Consider the following 27,142-nt stretch of genomic DNA (forward strand, 5'->3'; position numbering starts at 1 on the left):
CCCAGCCCTACATCACGCCCGTCACTACAGCGAGGCTCCCATCAGCATAAACTGCTCTCCCACTGCCCATAGGGTAAAACAAATCTCCCTCCGGCTCCAGGCCCAGCCCGAGCAGGCCCTTCTGTGCCTTCCCTCTCCTCTCTTCAACGAAACGCCGGCTGCAGGGCCCAGGGCAATCCTCTGTTCCCCTTCTGGGTCCTCTCTGCAGTCTGACTGTCCCCTGAAAACACTTCCTTCTCCAGGGCTCTGTGAATGGATCTGCCCTCCACGGAGTCCCCAAACTCATGGCGCTCCCCAAGACTAGATGCCAGGACGCTGGAACGTCCCGAAGAGGCTTGACCCTCCGGTTCTGACTTCTTTGCTACCTACTCATTCCTGACAACTGAAATACCATGCAGAACGGATGGGCACCTCTGACCCCAGGGCACTGACTCAAAGCCTCCAGCCCTGCGCACCCAACGTGTGGCAGGCATGAGACTCCCACGCTTCACCCCCAATATCCCCACCCCATACCATGAGCCTACCCAGGGCGGAATGCCGAAGCCGTCCTCGATTCCTGGCCCTCACGCTCTCTACCTCACCTGAATCTCCCTTCAACAGAGCCGACTCGGACCACACCTCTGCACACCACTGCAGCCCTAGGCCAGGGCACCTGTGTCTCCCATCCCGGCCAGCCCCAGCCCTGCCAGTTCCCACCCACTGCGGCCCTGCACAGAGCAGCCAGGCATCCTTTATGAATGGACACCAGGTTGCGTCACCGCCTGCTCCACCCACGAAACCACAGCCCTGCCGTGACCACACAGGGCCCACAAGGTCAGACCGCCAGCCACTGCGGGCCCCGCTTCTGTCACCCCGAAACTCGTCGCTGTTGGGGTAGGTCCTCGGGCGCCTGGCCTGCCCCGCTATCCACCCACCAAACACTCCGGGGCCCCAGCTTGCTGCTAGGACTGTCTGCGAGAGCGGGGCCCTCTGGTTAATACGTGGCTCCTGCATTTGCCCACCACCGAGAGTTCTGTCCCTTCGAGCGAGTCATCAGGAACAGGAGCCATATCTCGGGGGAGGGGAGAACACGCATCCTGCGTTGGGGGGCAATCCTCCCACCACCAAATTCACATGTCAAAGGCGTAGGCTTGGGCCCAGGCGTATTGTAGGCTTAAACACTGCTGGTTATTCGCATGAATAAGAACAAAACTCTATGGCTATATTAAAATGAAAAATCTAACAGGGTTGAAAAGCAAAGTGCGCGTAAACCTCCAGCCCATGCGTCTGTGCCCATATGGTGCTCTCTATCAGTGCTCCCCTGACTCACCACCAGTATATCCTATGGAAAGCCAGGCACTTCCATGTGGTGGTACACCCCACCGCGCCGGAAGCCTCGCAGAACGACCAGTTTCCGGCGTCCCTCCCCACGAAATGGAGGCCTGGATGTGGAGCGGTTCCCTCAAAACCACCTGCAGCCCAGAGGAAAGGCCAGCCGGGCCAAGGTGCAGCGCGAGAAGGGGTGCCAGGAGGCCTGTATTGCTGGTTCTGCCGCAGTCCCGCTAGCAGACCGAGAGGAATGTCCTTAAGTGCGGGCCTGCTGAGTGAAGAGCGACCGTTCTGGAGCCTCAGGGGCAGCTGTACCAGCACGCTGGCCTCGAGTCGCCAGATGCCAGCTCGTACCCTTAGGATCCCAGACCTGGTGAGTGTGGGGTACCCTGCTGGCTTGCCTCTCTGCGGCCACTGGCAGTTTCTTCGCGAGAGTGGGGCATCAGCAAGGATTGCGCGCACCCTCTTGCCCATGTCGGCGGCGAGGCCACGGCCCTGGGCCCGTTCCTCGCAAGAGGGGAGTTTCTCAACCCCGAGTTCGACCATGTAACCATGCCACAGCCCACAACCCCATTTAGGCGTGTGCAGGCTGGCCCCAGAAGTGCGGTCAAGCGATGAACCCTCGATCACCACCCCTGCCAGGTGGAGGCCCTAGAAGCCAGACACCAGCTCCCAGTCACAAGCTGCAAGCAAGCACCCAGATGGGGAAGGCCGTCGACCTGGGCTGCAGGGCCCGGGGTCCATACACGGACCGCTCCGCCTGCGACCCAGGCCAGCCTGACGCGTGGCCCGGGACAGAATATGCAGCCACACGCACGCACGCATGCCCCAGGGCCGTCCGTGTCCTTCACAGACATGGCCAAGGACAGGGCAGCATGGACGGAACCTGCACTTTGTTTAGGCCAAAACACTTCAAAAGCAAAGCCCATTTGTTCCCTGCAACAGTGGGAGGCTTTTTAACACTGGAGGTCCAGAAACCAGGAGAGCCTGCCTGGCCCCGAACGGGCCCACACTGCGGCTACACCCAGGCTCGGAGGCAGCCAAACCAGCGAGAGTGGGGCCGATGTGGGCTGAGGAGAAAACAGCTTAAAAGCACACCTGCCGCATTCACAGACGGCAGAGAAGCACTCGCTGGAGACGTCCCTCTCTTGGTCAGGACCCATACTAAGTGACGCCCGAGCCCCAGCTGAGGCACCGTCCCACTGGGGACTCGGGTCCTGTGTGGTCAGGACAGGGGTCCATGAAGCCACAGCACCGATGCCTAGTTCGCCACAGACCCCTCGCGGGCTCGCACACCTGCTTTGCCTCTGACACCGTGGCCTCGTGCGGCAAACACGTCACTGCCCCCTTGCCACAAACACAGTGGTGGGGCCCGAGGGGCCGTGCTCTGCCCAGGCGCGCGCCACCTGTCACTGGTAGAGATGGGACTCAGGCTCCTCACACACCCTTCCCCGCTCAACACAGCTTCCAACGACAGAGGAGGCAGCCATGCACTGGTGCCTGCTGCCTGAGGGCTTACGGGGACAGGCGTCCCTGCCCGGACCCAGGGTCCAGGTGTCCTGAATCCCAGCCACTCCCGCGTCTGACTCACCATGTCTGCTCTTTGTTTCTGGCCTCCCAGCTCCTCCAGGGCCTGTGACAGCTGAGCCTGCAAGACAAGATAGGATTCGGCCTGAGACTGGGGTGGGCCGGGACCCATTTCTAGGACTGCGGGAAACACAAACCCCACCACCCCGCAGCCTCCGCTCCCTATGGAGCAACGGGACCCAGGAGCTGGGCAGTGGGCAGCCAGAGGGTGGCTGGGGCCAGCACAGCCACTCCGTGAGGCCCAGCGCCCACTGATGGAGACAGACAGAGTGGGCAGAGGGTGGCCAGAGGAGTGGCAGGGGCCAGTGTGGCCGCCCCACGAGGCCCAGAGCCCACTGATGGAGACGGAGACCTAGTGGGCTGCGGGAGGCTCGACAGAACCGAGGTCCATTCTAAAAACCTCTCGCAGGAAACTGACTGTGAATGGGGGTGCCAGGGGTGGGCCCAAGAAGGACTGTGGAATTGGGGAAAGACGGAGGGAAAGGTTCAGCATGGGACTTTCAATCAGAGGAAATCCATTCACTCTCCCTGGCAGGCTCATGCTTAAAGAACAGAATCAGGTGACTTTCCTGGCAGAGGCCCCACCTCAGAGCATCTCCTCCACCATAGCCACCCCCAAGCAGGACCCCGACCCAGGCGGAAGGGTCTCCTGCCCCCACACACTCCCCAAAGGGCACAAGGCTTGACCCCACACTAAGGGTAGAAAAGCCAGCAATGAAAAGCCAGTCACCTCCTCCTCACAGTCTCATGGAACAGCAAGGCTGGGCCTTGTTGTGGTGCTGGGACATCAGCAGTCCAGCTTCCTGCTGGGGACAGTGACCCTGTACCCACAACCCGCACAGTGCACAGGGCTCAGGACCTCAAAGACCCCTGCCCTGGGCCTCTGCCCCTGCGGTTCCTGCTTTCCCCCACATCCTCTGCCTCTGCCCCTTTCTGACTCCTTCCCATGACCCTTGGCTCCCCACTGCCCCCACCACCTAAACACACTGTGGCTGTCCTAGAACCCGGGAAGAAGAGCCAGGCAGGGGGCCTTGTGAGACTCCCCAGGCCACAGCACACACGAAAGGCCGGGAAGGAAATGGAGGGCCAGCCCCGGAGTGAGGCAGGAGGCTGTAGTGGGATGTGGGATCTGCAGGGTGGGGAGGCCCAGCAGGCCTGAGAATGAGGGAGGAATCGAGAGGCAGGCAAAGGTAACTGGAAACCACCAGGCAAGTCACCAGGAGAGACCAAGGCGGGGGTGCGTGTGTATGTGTGTGTATGCAAGTGTGGGTATGTATATGCACACCTGTGTCTGGCATGTGCACATGTGGTGGGGATGGGGGAAGTATGTTTGGAGACACAGAAAACGAGGCACTACAGCCCCTGGGGACACAGCCTGCGGAAAGTGACTGAGGCAACAGCCCAGATTCCTCAGCCTGTCCGCTCTGCAGACCATGGGCCCCCAAGCTCCCCTACAGGCCCAGCCAGAGCCAGGTTCTGGACTTCCCATGGGCCATCCTGGTGCCTGCTGGTTCTGGATGCCACAACAGAGTCAAACCCAGGCTCCAGATGCCCCCAAGGAGGCTGCAGGTGTGAGCACCTGAGCCCCCCAAGCCTCTGGTGTGGTGCCCCACTCAGTGGGGCACCTGAGCGACTCCCATTGCCCAACACCCCTGTGCAATGCCTGTGGGTGAAGGGAAGACCTTGAGCTCTACCCACCACCGGCCCCGCCTGGCACCCTCACATTGCCCAGCCTTGAGCTCTGCCCACCACCAGCCCTACCTGGTGCCCTCATGCTGCCTGGCCTTGAGCTCTGCCCACCACCAGCCCCGCCTGGTGCCCTCACACTGCACCAGGGAGGCCCTGGAGCCCGCCCAGCCACTGTCATCAGGAGGCAGGTGGCCGTGGTCATGCTGGGCTGTGTGGACTGCACACTGGAAAGCTTGGTGCCTCAGGGCCTGGGAGCAGCACACTGCCCTCCTCACAGCCAGCTGAACCCTGGATAATCCGGCCACTGCTGGGGTCACCAGTAGTTGGGACTGGGAACGGCAGATGAACAGGGACATCCACCAATCTGGGCCTAGACACGATGCACTTCACCGAGCTGCAGCCCCGGGTGCTCCCGGGGACACAGGGAGCCAGGTCAGGGCATCCGGGGCACCCCATATCCCCGGGCAGAGCCTCAGCACGCGGTAGATACTCACCGTCCACATTCATGCTCTCCTCATGCAGCCCTATACCCCGCCCAGGTCTACCCGCATCCACAAGCTACCAGGCCAGAGACCACCCCACACATGGGGGAAGACAACAGGTGCTGAGCTGGCCCGGGCAGCGAGAAGCACCCATGAGAGCCGCCCACACTCCCCGCAAGGCTGAGCTGACCCGGGCAGCGAGAAGCACCCATGAGAGCTGCCCACACCCCCTGCAGCCTGGCCATGTCTGCCATGCCTGGCACACTGTCCTGGGTACACAGGCGGCTGGCACCGTGGACACCGGCCTTAGGTGAGGCACATCGTCATCCCCATTTACATCAGTCCACGTGGCAACCTCGCAAGGTCAAAGGCACTTCACAGGTGCAGCTTGGAAGAGGCGGGACCATCCGGAAGCAGCAGGGCTGGGAGCTGTGCGTGAGTCCCGGACCCACCCCGCTCTCCCATGCCTCCCGACACGGCATCACTGCAGGGTGGACCCATGACCACAGTGGCCAGCCCAGGGACCTGCTGAGGCCAGGCAGGCCACGGCAACCTCAGCCTTCACAGCCTCCGGCGGCAGGCGGGTAGGCCTCAGGCATCTCCAGAAGGTTTCATGAGGTTTCTGTGAGGACAGCATGGAGTAACATGTGCCTGAAGACAAGTTCATTCACATTCATTCACAGGTGGCTCACAGCCTGAGGCCAAGGCGTCCACCTCTGTACCAGCCCCATCAGCCCAGCACTTCCGTCAAGGGCTGGGAAAAAAAACCGCATGCATCTGAAATCCTCACATGACCCAGGGCCTGGAACCAGAGACCAGTGAGATTTCTGAGATATCGTCAAAGCCAGAGTCACTCGCGAAAGATGACTGAGCCGCGGAGCCCTACACTCAGACTCGCACACTGGTCTCAGGTACCCAGGCAGGGCCTGCTTGGAGTAGCTCCCATGAGAGCGCAGCCCTGGGATGGGGCCGGGAGGCCAACTGCATGGCCGCAGGAGCAGCTGTGGCTTGGCTCACACCCTGCCTGGCGCTGAGCAGGGCCCTGGGTTGAGGAAGGCAGACGTCAACAAGCTGAGTGCTCCCCAGGAGGTGACCAAGGCAGCAGCGGGCATCACAGGAGCCATCAGCCATGAAGAGAGACGGCTTCCAGACAGTGAGAGCCGCCTTTCGCCGAAGACTGAACACACAAGTGTCACTCAGGCTGCAATGAGACATTCACAGGGTCCTGTGTGACCCGTGAGGTTCTGTGTCTTCGCCTGCATTGGGGGGTTACACACACACACTCACTCTGTCATCCGACAGACTGAAAACTTACCATCTGTGCATTTTGGTGTATTGTGTTATATTTCCATTAAAACATATACTCTAGCACCCTGGGGGACGAATAAGGGAGGAAAAGGAGGACGGTTCTGCTACCATAAAGAGAAATGATTTCAGCCAGGCATGGTGCTCATGCCTGGGAGACCATCACTTAGGGAGGCCAAGGCAGGAGAATTGCTTGAGGTTAGGAGTTCGAGACCAGCCTGGACAACATACAGAGATCCTGTTTCTACAAAAAATTTAAAAATCAGCTGGGCGTGGCAGCACACAACTGTGGTCCCAGCTACTCAGGGAGCTGAGGCAGGAGGATCTGTTGAGACCAAGAGGTTGAGGCTGCAGTGAGCCATAACTGTGCCACTGCACTTTAGCCTGGGCAGCAGAGTGACACCCTGTGTCAAAAAAACAAAAACAAAGATGTAAAACAAAACAAAACAAGGTTGTTTGTAACCCGCTGAATCTTCCCAAATGGACAGCCAAATGAGACATCGCACAAGCCTGAGTCAGAGGTGACTCCACGCGGAGGGTTCTCAGCAGAGCAGCCACCAGACAGCAGCTCAGCAGGCAGAGGGGCCAGAGTGTGAAATGGAGTGCACGCTCCACAGGCATGGAGATGGGGAGTGGCAGGGAGGCAGGAGGGAGCTCAGGTCTGGCTTACAGACATTCTGCAGCACAAGGTTTGTGGGTGGAGGACACCTCAGCCACCTCTCACTCATAACCTGAAAAGACACAGGTGGGTGCTCCTAAGAACAGGAACGTGGAGAGAACACAGACAGAGAAGGCCCTGTTGTCACTCAAGGAAACGCACTGCTGTGTGTAGCTCAAACAGGGTAAGTGGTCAGATATGAAGTTTCCGAGTGACAAAAAATGTTTTACATGAGAGCGGGTGTGGACAGGGCAGGAGTGAGTCAGGAGAACGGAGGTAGCTGTAGCCTGGGGAGGTCGGCCACACTGCGTGCCTGTCCTGGGCCTCTCTGGTGTGACGGGTTCTGTGGAGGGAGGGTGTGAGAAGCTCACAGCAGAGCCTCAGCACCAAGGAGCATTTGGTAAACATCCACTCCTCCCTCACCTTATTGTTCCAAGAAAACGGCTGAAGAAAGAAAAACAAAGGAAACACTGAAATCCACACAGGCCAGCAGAGGAGACACGGGACATCACTAAATCCACACACCCGAGCACAGGAGACACGGGACATCACTAAACCCACACAGCCCAGCACAGGAGAGGCGAGGCAGGACATTAGGGTCCCGAGAGACCCAAGACAACATGCTCTGTGTGCGCAGAGGAGACCCCCAGATGGGGCACCAGGAAGCTTCAGGGGACAGGCTCTCATGGGCCCCAAATGCTCTAGAACTTCTCCTTCTGGACTAGCTGGAGGAACTAGCACAGACGTACCCTCCCGCCTCAGTCACCAGAAACCAGACACACATTAGGAACCAGACACACATTAGGAACCAGAACACATTAGGCACCAGAAACCAGACACACATTAGTCACCAGAAACCAGACACACATTAGGGATTCCGGTGAGGGAGGGCAGGCAGCTCAGAGCTCAGAGCTGTAGGAAGGGACGGGGTGAGTCCCCCAGGACCTAGGCTGGGGCAGCGCCACAGACAGAGCCCAGCAGGCCTGCTGAGTGAGGAGAGAGGAATGGGAGCTCCAGGAGGCACAGGCGGGCAGCTGGGCCTGGCACGTCAGCATCAGACAGAAGGAAGGGACCTGAACAGAGGCCACCAGAGAAGAGGCGCCGAGGTGGAGCAGCATGGGAAACGCTGGGCACATCGGTCACTGGAGACACAAAGATTTAAGCCAGAGTGAAACGCGCTGCCCCGCTGGATCCAGATACCAAAGCGGACAGTGCCACAGCGGAGAGCTCTCCCAGCTCTGGTGCCGTCAGCCTGGGCGAGAACATGTCACTGGACCCCGCGTGTTGCCATGGTACGGCCACTTGGGAAGAGTTTGGCAATGTCTTAAAAAGTTAGGGCCCGGCCCGGGGGCTCACGCCTGGATTCCCAGCACTTTGGGAGGCCGAGGCAGGAGGACCACCTGAGGTCAGGAGTTTGAGACCCGCCTGGCCAACATGGTGGGCCTGCTCCACCCAGTCACCCAGGGAGTGAGAGGTGTGCGTGTCCCCCGAAGGTAGCTGGGCAGCCCCACAGTCTCTACTAAAAATACAAAACTTAGCAGGGTGTGGTGGTGCACACCCGTAGTCCCAGCTACTCAGGATGCTGAGGCAGGAGAATCACTCGAACCTGGGAAGTAGAGGCTGCAGTGAGCCAAGATCACGCCACTACACTCCAGCCCAGGCGACAGAGCGAGACTCTGTCCCCACCCTGTCTCCCCCCGCAAAAAAGATAAAGCCCACACTCCTACTCCTAGATGCAGAGCCCAAAGGAATGGAAACCCACGTTCACAGGAAGTCTGGCACGCAGACACTCACAGCAGCTCTGTCCCTAACTGGCAAGAACGGGAAGCCACCCTGGTACGGACCAGCGGGTGAACAGACAGACCATTTTGGTAGAGTCTTAGGACAGAGAATTACTTTGTAATAAAAGTAAATGAGGTGCTGATACAACATTGCTGGGTCTCCAAAGCACTGTGCAGTCAGCGATGACAGATGCAGCAACTGTGGGACTCCATTTACATGAAGTTCCAAGAAAGCCCGAAACAACAGCAACAGGCCCCAGACCAGTGGCCTCCACGAGCCAAGCCGGGGGTGCAAAGAAACTGTCAACATGGATCAAATCACAGAGATAAACTTGGGGGATTTTACTGAGTATAAATTATATTTCAATAAAGCTGCCTTTAAAACGTGGAATCCCCAGAGCTCGGGGAGGACCACACTCACAAGGGCGAGGAGCCGGCACAGCCCCAGTGTGCGCTGGAGAGGAGCTCCCGCAGGGCCTCAGACAGCGTAACTTCAGGCTGGTCTCGGGAGGGTTCCTCCAGGAACCCGCGTCTGTGACGGAGGCAGTGGGTGGGCAGCAGAGCGCCCCCTGTGGAAGCACCGTGGGCTGTGCATTGTGGCACTGACTGTGGGGCGGCCCAGCCACCTTCGGGGCACACAGACACCTCTCACTCCCTGGGTGACCAGGTGGAGCCCCCGGGGCCTGGCCACAGTGTCCTCACCTTGGAGACAAGAGCTCCCCAAGCTCAGGCTAGTTCTGCAAGGCAGTGGGAGGTGCAGCCTGTGCTGACGCGGGGACAGTGGGATGGAGAGAGGGCTTCCTAAGGCCCGGGGCTGGGACTAGGCTGACGGCTGGGAAGACCAGATGCCAAGGCTCCTTGCAGGCAGGCAAGGCAATTCCCTAGCCTCAGCCCCTCCTCCACAGCCCACCCCGGGCTGAGTGCAGCCACGCAGGAAACTCCGGCGGGAAGGAACACGGCTCCATCCCAAACAGCGTCAGACGTGGTGCTCAGGTTCCCCAGGAGAGGACAAGCCCACTCGGAGCCAAGCTTCAGGGGCACATGCCAGGGAGCACTGAGGGGTGCAGAGGCTGTGGGGACCCGGGCACTGAGTGACCACAGAGCTGCCTCCACCCGAGCTACTGAAGGGTCAAACACAGCTCTTCCTGGGTGGGACCACATGTCCCGGGTGGCTACGTGTGCTCAGACACGAGCCCCAAGCCCTGGCGCCCTCAGCACCACCAACGGTGCTCACAGGAGCCATCGGGCCAGGCTATTTTATTCCCGAGGTGAGAAGTCGCTGCCTGTGATCCAACACGCTTCTGCCAGCCAGGACATGGCAGGAAAACACAGCTTACGACAGGTGGCCACAGACCCCAGCGGCCATAGGACAGATGGGCTGGGGAGGACCGGGGGGCACCAGGCACAGACCCCACACACGGTGTGAAGGCTGGAGCTGGGGGAAGGCAGCCCCACCCACAGTCATGGTCACATGGAAAAGGATGGGACAGAAGCTCAGGCCTCCACCTTCCTGGCCAGGTCTCCTGGTTGTGGCTTGTGACACAATGTGAAGAAGCAGGAGACAGCACACCACGGGGTCCCCACAGGGCTTCCCAGGCCACAGCCCCAGCACCTGCCTCCAGGTGAGGCTGTACACAGCAGCTCTCTCCTTGCGTGGAGGCCTAAGGATGACTGTGAGCCCAGCGCCGGCCACAGAGCACAACAGGCAGGCAGCGCACTGTCAGGGACCAGGCTATGGGGTGGACGCTCGCCCTGGGGGATGCTCTGAGGGTGGCAGCAGGTCCTCCCGTGGTGGAGAGGACAGAGCCTGCCCTGGGCTTATTCCTCACGCACAGCAAGGTCGGCTCCTGTGCAGGGCAGTGGTGCTCAGTGTGCTGTCTGGGGTGGCACCGGCATGTCACAGAGAGCCCGGATTAGCGCAGCTCTGTACTGCACAGACGCCCCGTTCTGGGAGTGGAGCCAGCACCTCACGATTCCCACTAAGGACCTGCGGCCACACAGCAGAGGCTCCCACAGCCCAGACTCCAGGGCGATTTCCATAAACCCCTTGGTCCGCTCTTCTTAAGTACACTGCGTGATTTTTAACTGTTTCAAGTTTTTTTTTTTTTCTGGCTTTATCTCTGCTTTGTACAGTACAGTCATGTCACGTTCTTTCGGTGCGGGAATCAGAACATCAATAATCAATACACTCACAAGTATCGGGCCTGGTAAACAGCCCGAGGCCCTGAAGACCAGGCTCTCCGTGGCCCTCCTGGAGCCAAACCACCCGCGGCAGCCAAATGACAGCACTGCAGAGCTGCCCGAGCCTCTCTGGGAGGCCACAGGGAGGAAGGGAAGTCGGAAATACCATGATGGCCACTTCCCCCTAAATTGTCAGGATCCACTTCAGAGTCACTGCAACCTGAAACGGGGATTCTCCACACACCTCCACACGGCCAGCAGTGCAGTAATCCGTTTTAATGAAATAAATCGGAAACACAAATCAGGCCGATGTGTTGAATCAAGGTGGCGTGCGCTGCGTATTTACAGCTCCGTCCACAGAGGACTCCTGACACCCGCTACCAGCTCCTACAGCCACTTTATTAAATGGAATAAATAACACCGTGCAAGATGGCAAAACTTCACCAGACGGGTCTGGGGTTCTCCCAACTCAACACTCTGTTTTCCTGCAAGGTCTCTGCTGGAATGAAAACACGGTCCAGATGAAAACGGACTGGTGTCCGACTGAGCAGATGGGGACGGACTGGTGTGTCCGACTGAGCAGATGGGGACGGACTGGTGTGTCCGGCTGAGCAGATGGGGACGGACTGGTGTGTCCGGCTGAGCAGATGGGGACGGACTGGTGTGTCTGGTTGAGCAGATGGGGACGGACTGGTGTCCGGCTTAGCTAACAGGTGGGTGGAAGGGAACCATGCTCAGAGTGATGCCGCGTCCTCCCGCCAGCGACTATCCCAAGCCCACCTGGCCGTCAGGTAGCAGATCCTCACCTGCCCCGAGAGGCGCCTTCCCCAGGGGCACGCCCAGTGCTGGGCAAGCTTTCAGGGAAGGCTTGCGGGGCCTGAAGTCAGAGGACATAGGAGCGTGTCAGGGGACAGAGAGGTGAACAGAGGCCAAGGGAGAGGGAAAGATGGAGACAGGAACTATCAGACAGATGTGCAGAGGACAGAAAGAAAACCAAGGGAAAAGGAGACGGGAAACGAAAAGAAAAACCAGGTGGAGACAGCAGGGAGAGTGGGAGGCGGGGGGCTGGGGGAAGCACCTGAGCCACGCGGGGTCAGGAGCTCTCCTCAGCTGGGGGGATGGCGGCCCCCCCACCCCGACCATGGGGAGAAGAGGAGATGGGACCCTCACAGAAACCAACAGCCAGAAACAGGCGGCATGGACAGGGTCTCCAGAGCAGCCCCTTGGCCCTCCACGGGGACATCCCTGGCTTGGGCTGGCGTCCCTGCCCCAGGGGCTCCCTGTGCACAGAGGGCGCAGCCACCATTGCCACACTTCATGTGTAGCCGCGCCCCAACCTTCCCTGGAGCACGGCGCTCCTGCCGGGCCCCCACCTTCACCTTGCAAACGTGCTTAGTTCCCAGAGTTGGGGCCACGTTCTCCCAAACTTGCACCACCTCCATGGGGAGGGACAAGAGCTGGGGGTCCCAGAGCAGATGCTCCCCCAAGGCAGGAACCCAGCCCAGGAGCTGCCAGCACCCCCAGCCTCCCGCCCGACTGTCGCTTCAGGGAAAGGCAGGGCAGAGGCTCCACGGGTGACCTGGTCCCGCTGCGGCGGAAGGGCGAGGACGCCTCTCCCAGGCTCCTGGGAGGAGAGGGCTGACGCGGAAGTGCCCTCTCTGATGAGGCAAGGCATCAGGTCATGCTGTCATGCAGGATGTGGTGGTGGCTGCTCCACAGACCCCAGAGAGCAGTGGCACCTGCACAGGCTCAGAGAGCAGCCACGGGCCCAGAAGACCTCTCTGGGATCTGTGCCAGCAGCCGAGACCATGGCTATCTGCATCAACACAGACACGGGCCAGTGCGGCGGGGTCCTGGGGGGAAGTCTGTGGGTGCTGGCGTGCTTCTGGAGGCACCCGGGGGATGGGCAGAGGGGGCTGTGAGGGTTCAGGGGAGGACCAGCCATGTGAACTCCTGCAGTGAGGACTAGTCAGTGCTGGTAGAGTCCAACCCTGCTCCGGCTTGCTGGGCCCAACACTCCACATGCCTGATTCTCCTGAAACCCCAGTGCCTGAGGGTGGTCCCAGGCCCACGGTTCACTCTCGCCAAGTGTGGTGGTGAGGGTTCACCACCATAGGTGGTGGACATAGGTGGGGACACAGCATAGTCCCAGGGCCCTTTGGTGCGGCCTCCATGTGAGCAAGGGGTAGGGGGTGCATGTGGGCCCCAGGCCTGGACCTGGCATTCTCGCCACACACCATCCCCAGTGCCTGAGCCTCTGTGCCCGCGCCCCCTCTAAACCACTGAACCATCTGCCAAGCAACTCTCTAGATGCAGTTTGACGACCTCCTCCTCCCATCTTCCCTGATCAGCCGCTGGGACGGCCATGCAGCGCGGCTCCCCGAGACCCTCCATTACAATCCTTTCTCCAGAAACTCAGCTCCTCCTAACATCCTACGTGAATTACGTTTGTTCATTAAATGTCTCCCCCACCCAGCAGCTCAGCTCCAGGGTCCAGAGGCTCTGTCGGACATTCCCTGACACAGGGCCCGGCCTGCTGTGTGTGCTCGGCATCCTGGCCGGAAGGTGGCTGTGGTCACGCCTGTGAGTCTGGCTCTCCCACTGGTGGACCCAGGTCATCTTACAGCTGGTCACTGGATGAATGAGGAACGGACACAGCGGCCTACGACAGGGCGACAGGCCACACCGACGCCCTCGTCTGCATCTCCATCTCACCGCAGTCTCCGCCACCAAGGCCCAGCCCAGACACAATGAGCCCTGAGATCAATGAGCTCACAGAGCTCGGCTGTGCCCACAGACACTGCAGGCCCAGGCCCTCCGAGACGTGGCATGGCGGCGTCACACGCCAGCTCGGTGACCTGGGCATGTCCTTTGACCGCCCCGGGCCTGGGTTTTCTCGTGAGCAAAATTCAGGTCACAACAACACCCACTCCGCAGGATATGGTGACAGTGAGACTGAGTAGCCAGGTAAAGGGCCAGGCAGAGCTGAACAGCAAGGCACCCGGCGGCGGTGTGTGCCAATGAGGCCAGAAGACCCTGGCACGTATCCCACCACACCCAGGTGGGGCTGTGCTGTGCTCAAGAAGAAGTGGTGCAAACCTCGAGAGGAGAACACGGGCCCTTCAAGCTCTAGGCTGGGAATGGTGTGCTGGGAGCCCCTGGCCTGGGGAGTGTGGACAGGGAGTGTGGACATGGTCTCCGCCCAGGCCCTACGATCCCCAGCTCCTTCCTCCCACTGCACAGGTGAGAGCTGCTCAGAGCTGGACAAGGGAAGAGTGTCACGGTGGCCCACTGGGCAGGGAAAAGGCAGAAGCCAAGGCTGAGGCCACCTCTCTTGGGAGGACCCTGGAGCCAGGAGAGGGATGCAGGCTGGAGGCTGCAGGAAGGAGGAACACCTCTCCCAGTTTCGCAGCGAGCTGGGCAGCCCTGGGCCTCATGCCCTGCCTGTCAGGCCCCAGCAGAGCCACCCCAGCAGTGGGGACCGGAGCCCGGGCAACAACTCTGAGCACCTGGAGACCAGGTCTCCTCAGCAGATGCCCCACACAGGGGAAGGACCTTGAGTGCCCCTTTGACAGGCATCATAAGGGGGTCCCAACTCGTCCAAGGGGCACTGTCCGTGTGTCATCTGCCTGCAGGCTGGGGCCACCTGGGACACTCTGACAGCTGAGGACGCTGCAGGTGCCATCATGAGAATTAACATGGATCCACGTGCAGAGGAAGCAGCCCGTGGACCCCCTCCCCGATGGACGGCTGCCAGCCGGCAACTAGGAAAGCGGCAACCAGACCTCCAACCCCCCCAGGCTCTGCCAAGGCCCACCAGGGAGAAGGCCCACCAAGGGGAAGGCCCACCTGGCAACATGAGCCCCACGCCCACGGCCCCGCACCTCCATCTCAGCGCTGTGGCTGTGCACCTTCTGCACCATATCTTCTGCCTCCCGCATGCGCCGTGTCAGCTGGGGCGAGTACTCGGCCGGGGTCAGCTCGCTGTCGTAGGACCCCAGGATGGCCCGCATGCCGTCCCGCTCCTGTGGACATAGAGGGCAGCTGGTCAGGACCCGGGGCGGGGGATGAGGTAATGATGGAGACGGCTCAGGGAAGGCCCCACGAGAGCTGCGTCACGTGGGAGGCTCCCTCGTGAGGACCCAGGCCAGCACCCAGAGCCCACCCACCAAGGTGAAGAGGGCCCCAGAGCTTGGCGCCCCCAGACCCAGTAAATGCCAGCAGCCCCAGCTTCGCCCCGGCTCCCGCTCTGACCATGTCAGACCTTTACTGCGGCGGGCATGGGCTCCACCTTGTACCAGCAGTACGGCTACGGGGTGTGCTGGGAGCAGCGGCCTCTGCCCCTGTGGACACAGCACACGCAGGGCGAGGGTGCACAGTGGGCAGAAGCCCAGGTTCCCCACTCCAGCCTGTTCTGTTGGGTCTGCATGACTCCTCTAAGTCCCAGTGACACTGGGCCCAGGGGAACGACAGTGCGCAGGCCCAGAGCTGGGTGAGTCCTCCTCTTCCTGGGACCTCTGCCCGGACCTGCCGAGGGAGGAGATACAGTGTGCACCAGAAAGCTGCCTGTTCCAATGGGATGGGCAACCCATCGCTCATCCAACCACCCAGGGCTCTCGGGAAGGCCGAGTCCTCACTTTTCAGATCTGGGCTTGCGAGCTCCTTATCTTCCCACAGAGCTCCCGGGATGTCTGAGGCTGCATGCAGGTCCCCACACAGCAGCCAGGTCCAGCAGACCTCAGCTTCCTGGGATGGCACTGACTACAGTGTCAGGGCTGATTCTGAGCCGGGCAGAAATCCCTGCTCAGTTGTGTCCTGCCTGACACGCTGACAGTGAGGGTCAGCCAATCAGGGGCCCCGGGAGCCGTGTGCTGCCTCCGGACCCTGCGGGAGCCCATGGGTTGCGAACTGTGCTGCTAAGACAGTCCCCACAAAGGACATGCCACTGTGGGGAAGCGTGGTCTTCCCTCTGGCCTACTGCTGCCTGCACTCCCTGCCCCAGGCGCGGGCCTCAACCATGGTCCCCAGACCCTTATGGCCTCAGAAGCTGAGTCTGGATGGAGCAGATTCCAGGCGCAGGCTGGGGACCTCCTCCCGCCTGCCTGCCCTGCGGGAGCCCACATGATCAGGGAGCCAGTCCTTCAGACACCCAGATGTGCTGGAGGGCAGCTTCCAGATCTTCACAGGCAGGCCTGGGAATCTGCCCTTCTAACAGGTGCCCCAGGGACATCTAACTGATGCCCTCAGTAGCCTCTGCTGGGGCTCTGCCCCATTCTTGAGAGAGGATGCTGGGGTAGCAGAGCCCAGGAAGAAGCAGACAGGTAGCTACAAGATGCAGGTTCAAGCCCTAGCTCTGTCCTGAGGCCAGCTATTCAAGCTCCCTCCCCTAGTCTCAGTTCCTTCGTTGACAAGATGGGAAACAGGGCAGCCGTGAAGACTGATGCTATCAGGAATGAACTGTCCAGCCAGCTGCCCTGGAAACAACCGGTGCTCAGAAAGCGAGAGCAAGAACCTCACAAACCCGGCAAATGGTCTCCACTGGCCCATGCCCCTTCCCAACACACATGCTGGGCAAAGGGCCAATGCTCCAGCCCAGCCCCGCACCACCACACTGTGTCACGACCAGCGTGCTCCCCACCAGGTGAGGGCAGGGGAGCTGTGGGGACTGCCCCCACCAGTACTGGCTGAAAAGGCAAATTCATGGCCCTGATAGAGACTGGCTCAATCAGGCAGCCTGGGGAGCAAGACCCCTATCCAGAAACGGAGTCCACAAAACTACCAGGGTCCTTTCCATGCCGCCTCCTGAGTCTGCACATACACAAGCTGAGCCCCTGCCCAGGCCCTGTCCTGCTCCCAGGAGAGACCGACCCAGTGCTCCCCAGTACTGAGGACTGCCTGAGCCCCTGCCAGGCCCTCTGTCCATCCCCCAGAGGTGAAGAGGGCGAGGCTGCAGGGGCTGAGGAAACCCCGGCCCGCTCTCTCAGAAGCCCCCGGAGCTCAGGCCGCCACATCTGGGGCTCTCCTGCCATCTCCTGAGCCGGGGACACAGGTGCCACCCTGGTGTGGACTCCATAATTAGTTGATGACAAAAAATTCAAAATTCAATAAGTGAGAAATTAAAGTTACAAATCCAACTGGAACAGGTCACATATCTGTGGAAAATTTGTTTGCACAGGGAGGTTTATCGCATGTCATAATCTTATTGAAATCCTATATCTTCCCATTGACTTTTATCGTTTCAAGCCAGTTACCGGAGTTGTCAGTATCAACGTGCAGATGCCGGCGCAAGGCCAGGGCGGGGGACTTCCCTTGGTAAACAAGCTGTAATCGTCTCCTTTATTGATCGGTAAATCTCCGAGAGCTTCCCCTCATGACGGCTCTCTCCAGCATAACTCCAGGCTAGCACTGGCTGGCACAGAGAAAAGTATTAGAAAGTTTGTTGCTTGTACCCTTCCAAGAAACTGTTTTGTCACCGGGAGTGAAAGAGCAGGCATGGTGTGGGTGACTTGCTATGGCTTTTTAACAGCTGACTCCACTTGTGGGCAAGTCTGCTTCATTTCCACCTCAACAAATGTGGTGATTAACTGCTGAACAAACAGGAGGCTGGTGGTGCTGACAGGGCCTCCCAGACTCATTCAAGAAGCACCCAGCAGAGTTACACTGTCCACAGGCTGCTCCTCCTTGGGTACAGAGATGTCCTGGTTCTAAGGAATAGAATGTGCTCATCATGCAACAAATGGCCACATGAAGAGAATGTGAGCAGTCGGCATCACCCGGCAGAAGTCAGCTGAGGACGGGGCCTCGGCACCCTGGATACACCGGCCGACAGGGGCCGGGAGGAGTGTCAGTAGAGGGCGGCTCCGCCCTGGCCTGGATTATAGGGCTGCTCACCCAGGGAGGCTGCAGGAAGGATCTGGGCGCCCTGGGAGGCGGCGGTGGGGAAGGGCACTCCAATCAGAGGGAACCGCGTGAGTAGGTGCCCAGAGGACCCTTGCGAAAAGAGCGACAGAGATAATGAAGCTCATCCCCTCATCAGCGGGTGCTCCAGCGCGCTAATTACCACGGAGCTTTTGAGTACAGGCCCCAAGCACACCGACGATTCCCACAGGATGACAGATCCCCAAAGAGGCTGAGAACGCCACAGCGGGGGCAGGGCACCTGGGCAGCGGGGACTAAGACAGTGGGGGCAGGGCACCTGGGCAGCAGGGGCTAAGACAGTGGGCAGAACAGGGCCCAGTGCCCTTGGAGGAAGAAACCCAGGGCACAGCCTTGGGCCTGGGCTTGGGAAGGGCAGGGGAGAGCAGAGCAGCGAGGCCAGGAAGCCGAGACAGAAACCAGGGCTGCCCGTGGCAAGAGCACCTGCAGGAGCGGGAGACTGCAGGAGGTCAGCCCTGTTGGAGGTGCTGCGGGCGGGGGGGAAGCGGATGGAGGCACCGCAGGGGGCAGAGACCAGCCCCGTGGCCCCCAAGCAGCGGTCACTTGAGGTGTGCATCCCCAGGCCAGCTCCCAAGTCAAACCCAACACACACACCCAACACAGCCCACATCCTACCAGGACACTAACTAGCTGTGTGACCTTGGGAAAAATAATGAGCCTCTCTGAGTCTCAGGACACTCAACCATAAAGGAGAGGGCAGAGAGCACCTCAGGCTCACTGTGAAGTTCAAATGCAGCACGGCACAGAAAACCAGGCACACAGAACCTGCATACACGGGCTATGAATGCACGGCAGCCACGGTCGTCACTGATGTCCTCACTGCCGTCCACCTAGTTCTTCCACTATGACTGCACCTGCTCATGAAAGAGGACCAGGAGAGCAGGCAGGCGGGGCAGGCATCGCCTGCACAAAGGAGACAGCCTCTGGCCATGGCCACGCCTGGTGAGGCAGGCGCCCAGCACTGCCTAAGCCCACGCCATGGGCACAGAGGGCTTCCCCCCTGGGAGTCAGCGGCAGCCTGAAGGGGCTGTGAGAGGCAGACAGGCGGCTTCACACGCACAGACCCCTCTTCAGAACCCCTGAACCAACCCCCACTTTCCAGAGAAGCCCAGAGCTGAGATGAGTACCTCGTGGCCCCTCCAATGAAGCAGCAGCCCCTCACCCATCTTCTTCCTCCCTCACCCAGCCTCCGCCGCCCACTCCCACCCGGCCTCCACGGCCAGCGCTGTGGGGCCTGCCTCCCTCCCTCCGCCCCCTCTAGCCCAAGGCCGAGGCTGTTCTGCAAGGGCTCCAAGAGTGCTCTGCACATGCGACATTCTCTGCAGGGCCTCTTCCCAAGCCCATCCCACCTCAGCTCAGCCACCTCCACCCAACTCTTAGTCACTCCACAACTTCTTTTTTTAGAAAAGGAAATGTATGATCATAAACAGCTGAAAAGTCCTGTTCTAATTACCTCTCCTGACGCATGGAGTCACCACAAGAAACTGAATAGATTCAGGCGGGAATGCGTGCTGCAGACGCGGCTCTGCCCACCGACACCAGCATCCTCTCCTCGCTGCCGCCCGCCTCCCCAGAGTCCTCCTCGCTGCCGCCCGCCTCCCCAAAGTCTTCTGCCCACTCTTTCCCCAGACCCCCAGTCACCAGCCTGGACAGGTCTGCTGTGACTCCAGCAGCAAGATCGCCCCAGACCAGGAGAAGGCCCTGGTGGGAGGGAGGCTGGGAGAGGCAGGAGACCTCTCTCTGAACCCCTCATCCTGGCTAGTCATTTCCCAAATGAGCAGGACTCCGGCATCTGTGGGGTCCACTGAGAACATGATGACAGGCGCAAGTGGCAGTAACAAGCGCCTCAAGGGACCCACGCTGGTCAGATGGTCCTGAGCTCCAATCTCACACAGACCAGCTGTGTGCCCTTGGACAAGGGACCTAACCTCTCTGAACCCACCCTGCTTATACAAAATGGGGACATGACTACCCCAAAGGGTGCTTAAAAGGTGCACCAGGATTAATAAGTACATGGAAACAGCACTCGTCAATAGGAAGGGCAGCAGGGAGGGTCACCTGCGGCCACAGAGGTTGGGGGTGAGGGTCGAGCTGGCTGGCCCAGCCCCGGCCACCCCCCACGCAAGGCCACGCCTTGCCACCCCCCACGCAAGGCCACGCCTTGACACGGTGCTGAGTGCACAGGAGGCGGCATCCCTGTGCTCGGCCTACACCTGCTCCCGGGCCGGATGCCCTGGCCGCCCCCAACCAACCCCAGAACGCTTTGTCTCCTGTCTGTCCCGCGCTTCTCTTTCCTGGGCCTGCTGCCCCTGAACAAGGTTTTTTTTCTGACAACTGACTGTTTTCAATTATGATTCACTTAGGCAGATTTTAATTGGTGACATCAGCACAGCATGCCAATGCTACATATGACTTAAGCACACGTTACCTCATTTGATCTTCAAAACTGCCAGGCAGGCACGGGGCTGAGGGAGGAGGACTCAGTGGCCGCGAGCTGTTGTGTCTGCCCTGCCGCTGAGACCACGGAGGGGCAGAGCCCCGGCCGGTGCTGCAAACAGGGGAGCCGCCCAGGCTGCAGCCCTGCAGTCATGGGGTCAGCGCCCAGCCCAGGGAAGCAGCGCCATGGACAGTCTCACTAGTGAGACCACTGGAAGTAGCTCTTCATGACTGGGGGCACTAATCCCCGCTTTGGGCAGCTGGAAAGAGGAACTCATGAGGCCCGAGATTGCTATCCACAGCCCCAACGTGACCCTGGCACTCCCATCAAGGCAGGCACCCAGACCTGGACCCGGCAGCATGCGGCCCCACCCTCACCCTCCTGCAGCTCTAACCCTGCAGTTCCCAGCAGCCTTCAGAGGCCAGCACGCCATGAGCACAGGGCAGCTGTGAGACCGAGCCGCAGGGGGACGCCTGGCCCTGACATCATGGGAACAAGCTAGAGCAGAACACCATGAGGACCCCGCCTCAGCGAGAGCAAAGCCAGTTCCCTGGGGTCCTCTCTCACCTGCCTGGGCTGCCCAGGTACCTGGAGTCTAGGGGCCTCCTGGGAGGGAGGCTGACCCGGTGGCTGCGGGCAGAGACAAAGGAAAGGAAACATCGGACAGACTTCAGGCTCTGGTTAGAAACATGTGCAAGACAGGAGAAACTTCATCTGAGATGACAGCCTAAGTAAAAAGAATATCTTTTTTTTTTTTTAAGACAAGGTCTTGCTCTGTCATCTAGGCTACAGTGCAGTGGCACAATCTCAAGAATGAAGAATTTAGAAGAAAATGTATTAATTTAATGCTTAGAGTAGAAAGACTAAAACTGAAAGTAGCAAGCTAAGTAACCAACATAAAAAATGAAAAAAATAAAACAACATACGCAGAAAGTATAGGAATAAAAATAAAGATGAGAGCATAAATGAGGAAATGTAAAAACAGGTCCACAGAAACTTCCCATACTAAAATGCACCGAGGAGAAAGCAATGAAAACAAAAGAAGAGGCGATCTAAGAACAGTGGGATGACCGTGAAGGTGGAACCTACTCACAACAGGAAAACCAGGCGAGGAGAGAACACAGGAAGTATCTGCCGTGATAATGGCCGAGATTTGTCAAAACTAAATCCCAGATCCAGGAAGCTCAGAGAACATCAAGCAGGAAAAATACCAAAAACTTCACACTTAGCCATATCATATCCAACTGCAGAAAATGAGACACTCTGAGCAGAGGGAGCCCTACATTACCAACCAAGAGAGTAAGAAACGGATCAGACCTCCCGACCGAAGCCACTCAAGCAGCAGACAGGGGACGGAGGTATCCAAGTATTGAAACAAAACAGCACCAGCCTGGAATTCTGCATCCAGCAAGATGATCTTCCGTAAGGAAAGGAGAAAGAAAAACTCTCAGCGGGGCACAGTGGCTCACGCTTGTAATCTCAGCACTTTGGGAGGCCGAGGCAGGCAGATGGTCTGGCGTCAGAGGAGTCTGAGACCATCCTGGACAATGTGGCAAAACCTCGTCTCTACTGAAAGTACAGTAATTAGCTGGGCTTGGTAATGGGTGCCTGTAATCCCAGCTACTTGGGAGGCTGAGGCAGGAGAATCGCTTGAACCCAGGAAGCGGAGGCTGCAGTGAGCCAATATCGCACCACTGCACTCCAGCCTGGGCAACACAGCGAGACTCTGTCTCAAACAAACAAACAAACAAACAAACAAAAAACACTCTCTTAGACAAAAACTGGGGGAGATTTGTCATTGGCAGCTCTGGCCCCTGTAAGCAGTGTAAGGTGGATCCTCCAGAGAAGCCAGTGAGAGATCAGAAGCGCAGATCTATGTGGAAAGATAGAGCAGAGAAGTAACAAATAAAGGAAAAACAAAATCTATTTTATCATTTTTTTTTGAGACAAAGTCTCACTCTGTTGCCCAGGCTGGAGTGCAGTGGTGTGATCATAGCTCACTGCAACCTCTGCCTCTCGGGCTCAAGTGATCCTCCCACCTCAGCCTCCCAAGTTGCTGGGACTGCAGGTGTGGGCCGCTGAGCCTAGCTTACTTTCCTTAGTCTTGTTCATCTAATGGACAACTGTTTAAAGTATAAGAGCAGCAATGTGTTGGCTGACGATGGCGCAGGGATAGGTGAAATGAGGCAGCAGGTGGCACGGGAGGCGAGGGGAACGGGCGTGCTCTGTGGGAGGCGCCCACACTGCCTGTGACCCGGTCAAAGGCCATCTGACCATGGGCCTAGATTCGTGCTAAATGTATGCTGCAAACTCTAGGGTAATTCTGTACTTGGCTCATGCCTGTAATCCCAGCACTTCGGGAGGCTGAGGCAGGTGGATCACCTGAGGTCAGGAGTTCAAGACCAGCCTGGCCAACATGGCGAGACCCTGTCTCTACTAAAAATACAAAAATCAGCTGGGTGTGGTGCAAGATCACATCACTGCAATTCAGCCTGGGCAAAAGAGCAAAACTCCATCTCAGAAAAAAAAAAAAAAAAAAGAATAATTCTGTGCTAACAGAATTAAAAAATTAAATCATATAACATGCCCAGTTAAAACCAAACAAAGCAGATAAAGAAGAGAAGATTTTTAAAAAAGAAAGAACAAGTGCCCCAATAAAAAAGAGTAACAAACATGGCAGGTATTAAATAAACTGTATCAATGATCATTTTGAATGTGAATGATCTAAACACACCAATTAAAAGACTGTCAAGATAGATTAAAAAAACAAGACCCAATTATATGCTGTCAATAAGGAACCCACTTAAAATATAAACACACTTTGAAAGGAAAGGAAGAAAGTTGTACCACACTAAGCCCACACAAAAGAACGGTGGAGCAGCTTGATCAATCTCAGGCAGAACAAGGAAACTATCGGGCATGAAAAATGGCACTCCATATGGATAAAAAGATCATTTCTCCAAGGAGACATGCCCACCCTTAACACGCATGTACTTAACAACAGTGTGTCAAAACACGCAAGGAAAAACCTGGCAGAACTACAGGGAGAAACAGCTCCGTTCACTGTTACAGCTGGAGGCTTCAACACCCTCTTATCAGAAACGGACAGACCCCGCAGGCAGAAAATCAGTAAGGACACAGCGGAACTCAACAGCATCATCAATCAACCGGGTCTAATTGACAATGACAGAATACTTCATCAGCAGCAGAATACACATTCCTCTCAAACTCACGCGGAAAATTTACCTAGACAGACCACATTTGGGCCATAAAACACACCTAAAGAAATTAAAAAGAATAGGCCGGGCGTGGTGGCTCAAGCCTGTAATCCCAGCACTTTGGGAGGCCGAGACAGGCGGATCACGAGGTCAGGAGATCGAGACCATCCTGGCTAACATGGTGAAACCCCGTCTCTACTAAAAAAAAATACAAAAAAACTAGCCGGGTGAGGTGGCGGGCGCCTGTAGTCCCAGCTACTTGGGAGGCTGAGGCAGGAGAATGGCGTAAACCCGGGAGGCGGAGCTTGCAGTGAGCTGAGATCCAGCCACTGCACTCCAGCCTGGGCGACAAAGCGAGACTCCGTCTCAAAAAAAAAAAAAGAATAGTTTGAACAAGAAAATGAAAATACAACCTATCAAAATTGTAAGATGAAACAAAAGCCATCCTTAGAGGAAAATTTATAGCATTGAATGTAAATGTTAGAAAAAAAGAAAGATCTAAAATCCATCATCTAACTTCCCATTAGGAAACCAAAAAGAAGAACAATGTAAGCCTAAGGTAAGAAGAAAAAATAAAAATTGGCCAGGCGGGTGGCTCACGCCTGTAATTCTAGCACTTTGGGAGGCCAAGGTGGGCGGATCACGAGGTCAGGAGTTTGAGACCAGCCTGGCCAACATGGTTAAACCCCATCTCTACCAAAAATACAAAAATTAGCTGGGTGTGGTGGCGTGCACCCGCTATCCCAGCTACTCGGAAGGCTGAAGCAGGAGAATCACTTGAACCTGGGAGGTGGAGGTTGCAGTGGGCTAAGATCGCACCACTGAACTCTAGCCTGGGCGACAGAGCAAGACTCCATCTCAAAAAAAAAAAAAAAAAAGAAAAGAAATAATAAAAATTACAACAAAAAACAATGAAGCTGAAAACAGGAACTCCATAGAGAAAAACCAACAAAACAAAAAAGCTGGTCTTTAAAATTGATAAATCTGTAGCCAGGTTAACCAACATTTTAAAAAAAAGGGAAGACACAAATTATTAACATCAGAAGTGAAAGAGAAGCCATCACTACTAATCCTACAGACATCTAAAGGGTAATAAAGAAACATTATGAACAAGTCTATGCCCAGAAATTTGATAACTTAGATGAAATGGACCAATTCCTTGAAAGACACAAACCACCAAAACTCACATGAGGAGGAAGACATCACCTGAATCGGTCTTTCTAGGGGCCCACCCACCCCCAGTTCGCTTTCTCGTTCCTGACTGAGACACACAGAGGGGCTTCACCAGCACGTGAGCCAGACAGCTGCATACTTCCCCTGTGGGCGTGAGCAACCCATCATTGCCTGAAACACAGAAAGACCAGCATGTTGCTATCATTTCCTGCAACTCCCACATAAACTCCACAGAGCAGCCGCTCCCTGGAGACATACTCAGGTCTCGCTGTGGTCACAGGAAGCTGCTGCCCCTCTGTAAGCAAGTTCCCCAATAAACGCTTTGAATGACCGCTCAGTGTTTAGTGCTTCTCTCTCTGGAATCCCAGCCAGCCCCATCTCAGGCGGGTTTGTGGCTGTCCCTTGTGGGAACGCCTACAGTCACTTTGGGGACAACCCTAGCCCTGTGTTCAGCCAGAAAAAAACAGGCTGTATCTGTGAAAGAAACCAAATTGATCATCAATAACCTCCCAAAAAGGAAAGCACCAGACTAGATGGCTTCACTGATGAATTCCACCAACTACTTCAATGAGAAATGATACAATTTTCCAAAATCTCTTCCAGAGAACAGAAGCGAAACATAACATTAGGAACTTATCAAAATCCATAGAAAGATACATACCATACAAAGAGTAAACTTTAATGTAAACTATGGGCTTTAGTTAAAAATAATATGTCAGTACTGGTTCATGAACTGTAACAAATGTACCGCAGTAATGTAAGACTTCAATAACAGACAAAACTGTGCTGTTGAAGGAATCATGAGAGCTCTATGCTGCCAGTTTTTCTGTAAACCTTAAACTCTCTGGAAAACAAACTTTATTAATTAAAAAATTATAGATCTAGGGGAACATTTCAACAACACTTCTCCTGCCAAAAAGACAACAATCAAAAGAGCTAGGGAAGAGGAGAAGAGAAGAAGACAGATTAACTTAAAAGAAGCAACAGTGAGACTGACAGCTCATTTCTGAGCAGAACCAATGGGAATCAAACGACAGTGGTATGATAGGTTCAAAGGGTTGTAGGCTAGCAGGTGGGACAGGCATTGATAACCTATGATTTTATACCTAGCAAAACTGTTCTTCAAAAATAAAAGTGAATTAAACATGTTCTTCCCCCCCAAGAAAATCAGGTAATTCCTCAGCATGAAATCTGTATCAAAGGAAACAAGGGGTATTTTGCAGACAGAGGAAAAATGATCACAGATGGGTGCTTAGAGATACAGGTGGCAATATAGAGGAATAAAAAGGGTTAGAAATATGTCCATATAAATGAATATATAAAAACGTTATATTTTCAAACACATAAGTGTATGAATCAAGTACTTTACACCAATAGCCTATGAATGGAGAAAATGGAAACAGAAGAAAGGATTTTAACAGGCTTGAACTGTCTAGAAGGAAAAGAAGTATTACTTTTATTAGATTTTGGTAAGTAAATAATTACAGTCTATCTTATAACCACCAACATAGCCACTAAAATTACAAAAAAGCATATGGCCGGGCGCGGGGGCTCAGGCCTGTAATCCCAGCACTTTGGGAGGCCGAGACAGGTGGATCACAAGGTCAGGAGATTGAGACCATCCTGGCGAACACAGTGAAACCCCGTCTCCAATAAAAATACACACAAAAAATTAGCTGGGCATGGTGGCGGGCGCCTGTAGTCCCAGCTACTCGGGAGGCTGAGGCAGGAGAATGGCGTGAACCCAGGAGGTGGAGCTTGCAGTGAGCTGAGATCCAGCCACTACACTCCAGCCCAGGTGACAGAGCAAGACTCCGTCTCACACACACACACACACACAAAAAGCATACATAACAAGATAACGATAACAAAGAAAATATTTATTCTACAATTAAGATTCTCTTTTTAAAAAGGAATAGAAACTAAAGGCAATTATTAAGATAGTTAATCTCAATACAAATGTATCATTAACTACATCAGTTACAACTAGATTAAATATTTCGACTAAGAAATTATTTTTAGGCTGAATATAAATACTATATATTTCCAGTATACTACATTTATAATGAAACAATTTAAAATGCTCAAAATGGAAAGTGAAAAGCAAAAGGTGTCGATACTATTAAACACTGGAAGCTGATATACCCATATTAATATCCCACAAAGGAGATTTAAAAATCAAAACAATCCACAGAGATAAAGAATGTCTCATAATAACAAAAGGCAAAATTCACCAGGAAGATAATTCACAATTTATATGTGCCTAATAAAACAGCATCCAAAGACATACTGCAATAATTGACAAAATTAAAAGCAGAAATAGACAAAACTCACAATCATAATGGGAAATTTCAATACAATCCTTGCAGGAGCTGAGAAAAAAACAT

General features: G+C 56.1%; 1 protein-coding gene across 7 annotated transcripts in view; it reads right to left on the reverse strand.

Annotated features, from left to right (window-relative positions):
• MAD1L1 (mitotic arrest deficient 1 like 1) overlaps positions 1 to 27,142 on the reverse strand; it is a 425,376-nt gene that overhangs the window by 189,056 nt on the left and 209,178 nt on the right. For all 7 annotated transcript variants that reach the window (XM_017894422.1, XM_017894431.1, XM_017894439.1 and 4 more), the window contains 2 exons: positions 14,876 to 15,016; positions 2,900 to 2,956 (listed from right to left, as the gene is read on the reverse strand). In XM_017894422.1, the coding sequence (XP_017749911.1) occupies positions 2,900 to 2,956; positions 14,876 to 15,016 (198 nt within the window). The remainder of the gene's footprint in view (positions 1 to 2,899; positions 2,957 to 14,875; positions 15,017 to 27,142) is intronic.

Source organism: Rhinopithecus bieti, unplaced genomic scaffold (assembly GCF_001698545.2).
Source record: "Rhinopithecus bieti isolate Rb0 unplaced genomic scaffold, ASM169854v2 scaffold_1017, whole genome shotgun sequence".
Lineage (NCBI taxonomy): Eukaryota > Metazoa > Chordata > Mammalia > Primates > Cercopithecidae > Rhinopithecus > Rhinopithecus bieti.